Source organism: Oncorhynchus keta, chromosome 36 (genome assembly GCF_023373465.1).
Source record: "Oncorhynchus keta strain PuntledgeMale-10-30-2019 chromosome 36, Oket_V2, whole genome shotgun sequence".
NCBI classification, from domain to species: Eukaryota; Metazoa; Chordata; class Actinopteri; order Salmoniformes; family Salmonidae; genus Oncorhynchus; species Oncorhynchus keta.
This window is the reverse complement of record NC_068456.1, coordinates 2,610,212-2,620,027: the sequence shown is the minus strand read 5'-3', so window position 1 is coordinate 2,620,027 and position 9,816 is coordinate 2,610,212. Positions and strand designations below refer to the sequence as shown.

Here is a 9,816-nt window from a genome sequence, read left to right as displayed (position 1 = left end):
TGTGTTTGGACCATTCTAGTTTGTTGTTGTTGTGGACACCAAGGAACATGAAGCTCTCAACCTGCTCCACTACAGCCCCGTCGATGAGAATGGGGGCGTGCTCGGTTCTCCTTTTCCTGTAGTCCACGATCATCTCCTTAGTCTTGGTTACTTTGAGGGATAGGTTGTTATTCTGGCACCGCCCGGCCAGGTCTCTGACCTCCTCCCTATTGGCTGTCTCGTTGTTGTCGGTGATCAGGCCTACCACTGTTGTGTCGTCTGCAAACTTAATGATGGTGTTGGAGTCGTGCCTGGCCATGCAATCGTGGGTGAACAGGGAGTACAGGAGGAAACTGAGCACGCACCCCTGGGGAGCTCCAGTGTTGAGGATCAACGTGGCAGATGTGTTGCTACCTACCCTCACCACCTGGGAGTGGCCCATCAGTAAGTACAGGATCCAGTTGCAGAGGGAGGTGTTTAGTCCCAAGATCCTTGGCTTAGTGATGAGCTTTGAGGGTACTATGGTGTTGAACGCTGAGCTGTACTCAATGAATAGCATCCTCACATACAGTGGGGAGAACAAGTATTTGATTCACTGCCGATTTTGCAGGTTTTCCTACTTACAAAGCATGTAGAGGTCTGTAATTTTTATAATAGGTACACTTCAACTGTGAGAGATGGAATCTAAAACAAAAATCCAGAAAATCACATTGTATGATTTAAGTAATCATTTTATTGCATCATCCCCAAAGCCAACACTTCATTTGCCCATCTTTCCTTACAGTTCTCTGCTGCCAATGACTGGAACGAATTGCAAAAATCACGGAAGCTGAAGTCTTATATCTACCTCTCTAACTTTAAGCATCAGCTGTCAGAGCAGCTTACTGATCACTGTACCTGTACACAGCCAATCTGTAAATGGCACACCCTACTACCTCATACCCATATTGTTATGTATCCTCTGGCTCTTTTGCACCCTGGTGTCTCTACTTGCACATCATCATCTGCACATCTATCACTCCAATGTTAATGTTAAATTGGAATTATTTCGCCTCTATGGCCTATTTATTGCCTTCACTCCCTACTCTTCTACATTTGCACACACTGTACATAGATGATACTATTGTGTTATTGACTAAGTTTGTTTATGTGTAACTCTGTGTTGTTTTTGTCACACTACTTTGCTTTATCTTGACCAGGTCGCAGTTGTAAATGAGAACTTGTTCTCAACTGGCCTACCTTGTTAAATAAATCTGGGGGGGGGGATTACATTCTCCAGCAGGTGTAATTTTTTCTGCTCACCAAGCGAAAAGTTTTTGTATGGAGGTCAATGAGTGTCGAATTTGGTTAACAAAAAATATAATGGCTTATTTGCTACGTGTAGCTTATTTGATCGAATATAAGTTTCGTAATGATTAGGCTGTTACATGTGTTCTGATATTAGTAGGACACGTGACATGCCGGCAACCTTTATTAAAAACACTATAGCGGAATTGTGCCTGGTCGTCTATAGTTACCACAGCCACAAAGTTATAAACCCCGCTCATTTCTACAATTTATTTTCTTAATATGTTATTTTAAATCTAACCTTAACCACACTGCTAACTTTATGCCTACCCCTAACCTTAAATTGAGTCCAAAAAGCTCAATTGAATTTTCATGCATTTTTATAGGCAATTTAGAATTTGTGGCTGCGGTAACTAGTGAAAACTGTTGTGCCTGTTTACACACGTATCTGCCCGCATTGGCTAGAATGGTCCCGTCTGATGTTGCCTTCCATTTGTTAAGACATTTATTTTCATTTTTAGAGCCGTTATTAATGGCTAATCTGTGTTGACAATCCTCGGCCACTTATCCGTTTCCGGGTCACGAGTGAGGTTGATTGCAGTGAGTGCTCGTGTTGTGACAGAAACTTCGTGTTTGAAATGGCCCTGTTCTGCAGAACCGCAGCACTGCTATTGAAGCCAGGAGCTCTCTCCTCAACTCTCTCTATCGCTCGTCAGTACAGTGCAGGTAAGAAGTTACTGTTAATTTCATTTTTAGAAAAGCAGTGCTTTTTTTGTCATGGATGTCATGGACAATGTCATGGAGCTAGTTAACGTTACGTCATTACATGTGCGACGCTTGATGTTTTGCCGATGGGTCCTAGAGACGTCCCTGGTTGAGGTTAAAGGGATATTTCACGATATACTTCCCCGAGTCATATGCACTCGTGGATACCTGGTTTATGCCTCTGCGTGCAATTTGAAGGATGTTGCTATTTAGTGCAAGCACTATTGCTAAATAGCGTTAGCCCAATGACTACGCAAATGGTCGTTAGCATTGTCTTGCAAAACGACCTCTAACTTCCTCCATACTGCACACAGAGACATACAAATGGCATCCACGGGTTCTTCTGCCTTCGGGGAAGTAGATAAAGGGCATCCTTGCCAAAATCCCGATGTATACCTTTTTGAGTTTACGGTTTAGGGTAGGGACATCCCTTTGCATATTGGCAAAGGAAGAGGCGCCCTAAAATCTGTCAGCGTGAGATAAATCCTCTTTTATATATAGGTGTCTACGAGAGAGTGTCGAATTAGGTGATGTTCATTTGATCGAATAGAAATTTCGTAATGTACTGATCTAAGTGGGTGCACTTGGCTTTCCTGTCTCCGATCTAACTGCCTACCAAATCTGACTGAGAGTCTTGCGGATAGATGCACACGGCGAGGAGTGGCTTAATGTAACCACACCCCCAAGTAGGGTACTCCAGTTATCCCCATGTAATTAGCCTAATTGTGGCGCCGTCCTAAACAAACTACTGATACATTTTGTCGTTTCATTAAACGTTTTCGGCAGCCTCACGTGTCGCTGTAAGCATACTTCGCTGTCACAACAACAAATGATTTGCATGATACTTATTCTGCCACTAATTTGTTACACGACCAGCTAACACTGTCTGTAAAACTGCCGCTACCCCCAGTTTTAGTTCATCTCGATCTATTCGGTAGTCTTGGTTATGGATATGTCGTAACTACTTCCAGTCTTTGCATGCCCTTGAACTGTCTAAACTACACAATTTTGGCATTGATTTAGCTGTCCCAGACAAGTTTTGAGATCAGAGACAAAATTAGTGACGGCGCCCCAGCCGTCACTAATGCTCGTTTAATGTGAGCCCTTTAGAGACTCAATCTGAGGGCTACCCATCCGGTCCCAGATGTCCTGATAATTTCAGACATGCTTGATTGTAGTCAGCCTGGAACACCACCTTGGTCACGTTGAATGAATAATCCTCTTATTTTATTGTGTGTGTGTGTGTTAGGTGGTCAGTATGAGTACATCCTGGTGGAGAAGCGTGGAGAGAATCAGGATGTAGGCTACATCCAGTTGAACCGCCCCAAGGCTCTGAACGCTCTGTGTGACGGACTGATGCTGGAGTTGGGAAAAGCGCTGGATGCATTCGAGGCTGATGGAACAGTGGGCGCCATCGTCCTTACTGGCAGCGACAGGGCCTTCGCAGGTGAGGGATGTGTGTGTGAACGAGAGAGAGCGGGAGATAAGTGTGTGCACACGCATCTTGTGTCTTACCCCTGAAAACTGTGTGTGTCTCAGCTGGGGCTGACATTAAGGAGATGCAGAATCGTACCTTCCAGGAGTGTTATGCCGGGAACTTCCTAGCTCACTGGAACAGAGTCTCTACCACTAGGAAACCAGTCATCGCTGCTGTCAACGGGTTCGCTGTGAGTACACACACCTCAGTCAACAGGTATAACAGTATACACTAGAGGTCTTCACGGGTCCAGACATTTGGAATGGACCGGTGGCTTCGCCACCCGGACCCGATATGCATAAATACATTAATTTGAAGTGGAGTCCCGTTCAGAATGGACTAGAGGGCATTCATACCCATTTCAAAAAGTCCAGTGGAAAAACGGACCCAAACAGGCCTGTGGCCGTTCGGGTCCAAGAGACAAGTTCAGATCCGAGAGATGAAAGTGAGAAAGAAACCTCTGACCTGGCACCATCAATAAACGAGCGATATTGACCAAATTAGCCACAGTAAGGCCTACGTGTCTGTAAAAACAGCCTATAAAAAAAACATTCGATGTGTTGCATATTCAAAACGTTATAGCCTATTGTTTTATTGGTTTTTACATTCCTAAACAGTGATTGTCCACTTCCAGGTTCAGCTGTCAGAGATTTGAGAGCAGAATGAATCAGGGCATTGCATGCGTCCACTGTATGATATTAATTGGCCTATTTAAACATTTAAAAAAATGAATATAAAGGAAGAGAAGCGAAAGAGGGATTCCGGCGGCATGTTCCCCAATACTGTCATGCATTTCTTTATCCTTGCCAGATAGGCTACTACTGCTGTTTAGATATACTGTAGGCTTACAGGAGGCTAATTCGTACATTTTCGATCAGAAAATGTATTTTGAAAGATAAACAAACATATTGTTAGATTATAGAAGTACTGGTAGGCCTAAAACATTCTTCCTCTCCTCAAGTTCAACTGTCAGGGGTCCGAGGGAGACGGACTCCCTTCTCCACACCAAACCTTCATAAAAGTTTCTAAACTAACCTAGCGGTTAGATCATTGGGCTAGTAACCGAATGGTCACTAATTCGAATGCCCGAGTCGACAAGGTGAAAAATCTGTCTGTGCTCTTACTGCTATGGCTGACCCTGTAAAACTAGACATTTCACTGCACCTATTCGATGTATGTGACGAAGCATATTCTTCTAATATCAAAAGTAAGTAAAGCCATTGTTTAAGGAAAATATTGAATGCCCATTTATTATATTGTGACAAACGCATTACAGTTGGAACTTAAAGGGGAATTTCACCCTGGGGGAATCTGGGCTTGTTTTCATCATGTCCAAGACATTTCTAAGACTGTAAGATGTTGCGCACATAATTGCCCAGGAGGATGGCAGGTCTGGGCTTCGTGCGCTGAATGATACACCCTATGACTGCTTCCAGTGTATTGATGGGGGTGAGATCTAAATATGCATTTAGCCCTGCTTTGTGGCATTTTCCGAAGGCTCCATGTTATACTGATCACACTATACGTTTTTGTGCATGTAGATATGGTTCTCCTTGTTTGATAGAGCCATTGGACATCTTTCAGCAATGTTCTTATTGGTGGATTCATTGTTAAATAAATAAAAATTCCAGCGCAATGCCAAGCATCGGCTGGAGTGGTGTTAAGCTCGCCGCTATTGGACTGGAGCTGTGGAAACACGTTCTCTGGAGTGATGAATCACGTTTCACCAACTGGCAGCCCGACGGGCGAAGCTGGGTTTGGCGGATGCTGGGAGAATGCTCCCTGTCCCAAAGCATAGTGCCAACTGTAAAGTTTGGTGGAGGAGGAATAATGGTCTGGGGCTGTCTTTCATAGGTCAAGCTAGGCCCCAAGCTAGATCCAGCGAAGGGAAATCTTAACATATTTAACTTCTTTATAATTTTCCCCTAACCCTACCACCCCTCCCCTAATTGGAGTAAACTAATGGACAACAAACAATACTTCCATTTCCAGGTTTCACATACTACATACATTTCACGGACAGTATATTTTACATTTAATTATCTTTTTGTTTTTAGTGCCAGCCTTCGGCTACCCTGTCCTTGCTTTTACTGTCAGTACCACAATCGTCTCAGAAATCTCAGGCCCAGGGCAACACCACTGTCGGAATTTCTTGGCCACTTCTAATGGGGATATTTTATGGGGGGGGGGTGGTTGCTCTTCAGACAGAGAACTCCGAAACAATCACAATTTTGGGTAGGAGGGGGTTAAAAATAATCCCCTCGGAAACATGACGGAGGTAGACACAAGCGTAAGCTTGAAACGCAAACGTCAATGGTGCAAACAAACTACTTACTTTGCAAAATACACTAATTGAAAATATCCCCTGCGAGCTCCATCTAGCTACAGTAGCTACCGGAAATATTTACGGCAGGACTTCAATGGATAGAGCTCTGGACGGATTTTCGGCGCATGTCCCAACTCCGCCCTTTCCTCTTTGCCAAACTTACTTTATACAGGCAGACATGTATGCTGAAACATTGGCACATTGTGGAGGTAGTCTGTATAGCGAGACCACAAGGAAAAGCTTGGTTTTGTGTGTGTTAACGGTGTGTGGGTTAACATTATTTCTGTGTGTGCCTCTCTCTCGCTCTATGTATTTTTCTCTAGTTGGGGGGAGGCTGTGAGCTTGCTATGATGTGTGACATCATCTTTGCTGGAGAGAAGGCTCAGTTTGGACAGCCTGAGATCCTTTTGGGAACAATCCCAGGTACCACTAATCCCTGATCTACGTGGATTGAAAATAGTTAAGTCTGTCTGTTGGTCTGTAGATTAACTGTACTCTGTGCGTAGGTGCTGGTGGTACTCAGAGACTGACAAGGGCAGTGGGGAAATCTCTCGCCATGGAGATGGTACTGACTGGAGACAGGATCACAGCACAGGAGGCTAAGCAGTCAGGTATCACACACACAAACCTCACATTATACATGCAAAGGAGGGTAAACAGTCAGGTAACTCGGACACACACACACACACACACACACACACACACACAGGAGGCTAAACAGTCAGATAACACACACAAACCTCACATTATACACACAATTACCATGCTCTCTTAGGTCTGGTGAGTAAGATCTGTCCAGTAGACCAATTGGTGTCAGAAGCTATTAAATGTGGGGAGAAGATCGCTGCCAACTCCAAGATCGTGTCTGCCATGGCTAAAGAGGCTGTCAACGCAGGTTAGAGAGCTGATCTGATTTTTACATATTTAATAAACCCTTCTCTGACCCTACAATGATGTGAGATGTTTAGATATTTCATGTTTTGTGAACTTGATTTAATTCATACATTTACATGTTTGTTCTTTTTTTATTTTTTTTATCTCCTTCCCTAGTCTTTTATTGCTTCAGTTGTATTAATTAATGCAAGATCTAACATGTGTGTTGGTGTGTAGCCTACGAGCTGACGCTGGCTGAAGGGAATCGTCTGGAAAAGAGATTATTTCACTCTACCTTTGCCACGGTCAGTCAATCTACTGATGTTCTCTTGTTCAGATCAACTGTTTTCTTAGGAAGCTCCTTTTGGCATACATGCCACGATTTCTCAGGTGTGTTCTGTGTGTACTCACTGACATTGTGTTTCCTACAACAGGAGGATCGTAAGGAGGGCATGACCGCATTTGTGGAAAAGAGAAAGGCCAATTTCAAGGACCAGTAAGAGGAGCAAACCCAAAACCCAACAGACCAGGATGTGAATCTCCGATCAAAGGGTTCCTGAAGGCTGTGTCCCGACTTGATATCTTGACTCTGATGTTGGCTTAGATGAGATTTAAGTAATCTAAACTGGAGATTATTGTGAAAATCAGACTTTTACATGTAGACCTTAAATGAGGAATTAGCCCTGAATGACACCCAGACAGACAATTTAACAGATGCTCTTATCCAGAGCGATTTACTTGCCTTATCACGGTTTTATACCCTGTATGCAAACTGTGTTGTATGTGTGCAGTACAGTATAGTGTGTTTGTATGAAAGATGTTTTAGGTCATCGTCCATCATGGAAAAACAAATATCTTGTTGGGTGTAAATGGCAGAGGCCAAGCGATATCAGTCACAACCGCTAACACACACTTAACACAGCCTTTTCACTGTCCAACAGAATCTCACATTTTCTAGAAAATTAATTTGTCCTGTGTACATTGTGCAAATAAAGCCGTAGCAAGGAATGTATCTGTCTATTTGAGTTATTCAATCGGTCACATTGTAGGCATTAAGAAAAATAAAGTGAAAAATTCCTGTGTACGATGCATTTTCAGTGGAGATCCATTTAGCAAGCGTTTTAGTCCAGCGGTAGGTTTAATCTAGGTCCAGGAAAACCTGATCATTGTGAGCTGGTTAATGTAACAATACCTTAATCTGTGTTTGGTGATAGACAGCTGTTTAGTTTGATGAAATGTCTATTGGGAAATGACCACTAAAGTTAATAGATGGACGCGATGATATGATCTGGGTTTTTTTTCCGTTTCGTTGAGCTGTTTCTTTCTCGTGCAGTAACCTGAGGCAGCACAGCCTATGCCCATCATATAAAATCATTAAACATGTACTATTGATTCTTACACAATAATTCAACACTAGATGGTGTTATTACACTTCATCTGGGCAGTATTGATGCTTCACATATTGTTTTATGTTGGCTCCTGTTGATTACAATACAAGGGGGGTAATCTCCCATGTTCTCATCTAATTTAAACAGCTACAGTAAGTCTGAGGTGGAACTGGCATAGCTTGTAGGCCCCGTAGCGTGTCCCTCCCTCAGACAGGTTAAGAGAACATTGTCTAGCCAAGGACACGATAACATTGTGTCTTAAAGGATTTGATGGGCCTACGAATTCTACCATGTATTCTGATCCCATCGCAGTAAGTTGATTGGTCAAGGTGAAAGGCAATAGGGAAGCATATGTTTTAGACCTAGTGCTTATTTGACTCATTATGTACCTGGCCTTGTTTGACCGCATTATTTGAAAGGATGTATGGTTAGTTTAAGAGTTGGGGGAAAACAGGGCATCAGGCATCACTCATGAGATATGCAGTTGAATATTTTACGCAGGGCCCCATCGGGTATAAGTGCAGTTGACAGAATACCTTGGATACAGTGTTGCATAAATTAATATTACTATTGCGATCCATAATCGCCATGGAAATTTGGAATGTCCAGTCGAATAGCATTATGGGTAATGTAGTCATTTCACAGTTTAAACAAATTGGCCTACAAACACTTACATAATTTGCATTATGACAGGTGAATCTTCTGTAGTAACCGTGCCATTCCAAAACACAAAAACCAGGAAAAAAAAGAAATACAAAACACAGAGGAATATAAATGCCAGTGGCATTTACCAATGGCTAGTAAGGGACCTAATGTCTCCTCCTGCCAACTCTCTTCCTGCGTCTCACGGTCCGAGTGGCTCTAAGCCTCCTGCGGACTGGGCGAGAATTGGATAGTCTGTGTCTGGGCATGATTATAGTTATACCCACTCAGCATCTGGGACCCATGCTTTTATAGGCTTTGCCTTGGGAGCAAAATTACATCATAATGGCATTGACATGACACAATAGCGTGAACCATGGTAGAAATAATCACTCAGGGCTTTATGTAATGGTAATTTGGAATGTCAAGTCAATGAGCATTATGGGTATAAAATACAAAACACAGCAGACTATAAAGTTGACAAAATGTAAGAGGACGACGGGCTTCTTTTGAGCCTAAAATGAAGAAAATTGGCATAAAAATTGTAGTAGACCCTCCTGCAGCTTAGCATATTATATTGTTGATATTAAGGTATGAACGTACATGAGCTTTTTTACCAAATACATATTCACATTTCGAGATGTGAAAATCTCCTGTGACCTGAAATGTGCACTCGTACACCATCTCCCACAAATCTAAACACATTGGACTGGTGGATACATGGGTTTCCACCACATTTGTTTTATCAGCAATTTCCTTTCAAAATAGTGAAGGGAAGTGAACCAAGTGCACACTTTGGGACATAACCAGTGTCATCCATGGGCCAAGGAAGTTGGCATTAGCTGAAGATAACATGTACATTGATGAATGCAATACATTGCAAAACAGTAGGCTTGACCTTAATGTGGACAACATAAAAAATTCACAAAGACACGGCGGTTGGAACCAAAAATCTTAAATTTGTACTCATCAGACCAAAGGACAGATTTCCACCGGCCTAATGTCTATTGCTCATGTTTCTTGGCCCATGCAAGTCTCTTCTTATCGGTGTCCTTTAGTAGTGGTTTCTTTGCAGCAAT

At 42.7% G+C, this 9,816-nt stretch overlaps 1 protein-coding gene across 1 annotated transcript; it reads left to right on the top strand.

The window, feature by feature from the left end:
• The first annotated feature begins 1,751 nt into the window (after window positions 1–1,751).
• On the top strand, window positions 1,752–7,715 carry echs1 (enoyl CoA hydratase, short chain, 1, mitochondrial). The gene is made up of 8 exons (XM_035753843.2): window positions 1,752–1,992; window positions 3,281–3,478; window positions 3,571–3,698; window positions 6,158–6,257; window positions 6,341–6,445; window positions 6,610–6,729; window positions 6,945–7,012; window positions 7,142–7,715. Exons 1-8 carry the CDS (start codon window positions 1,905–1,907, stop codon window positions 7,205–7,207), a joined length of 873 nt encoding a protein of 290 aa, XP_035609736.1. The 5' UTR covers window positions 1,752–1,904; the 3' UTR covers window positions 7,208–7,715.
• Window positions 7,716–9,816: the final 2,101 nt, after the last annotated feature.

Excerpts from the sequence above, each read along its gene's own strand:
- echs1 (XM_035753843.2), top strand. The coding sequence starts at position 1,905 with ATGGCCCTGTTCTGCAGAACCGCAGCACTGCTATTGAAGCCAGGAGCT. Across the intron at positions 3,479-3,570 it reads CAGCGACAGGGCCTTCGCAG|CTGGGGCTGACATTAAGGAG; the intron begins GTGAGGGATGTG and ends TGTGTGTCTCAG. Across the intron at positions 7,013-7,141 it reads TTCACTCTACCTTTGCCACG|GAGGATCGTAAGGAGGGCAT; the intron begins GTCAGTCAATCT and ends TTCCTACAACAG.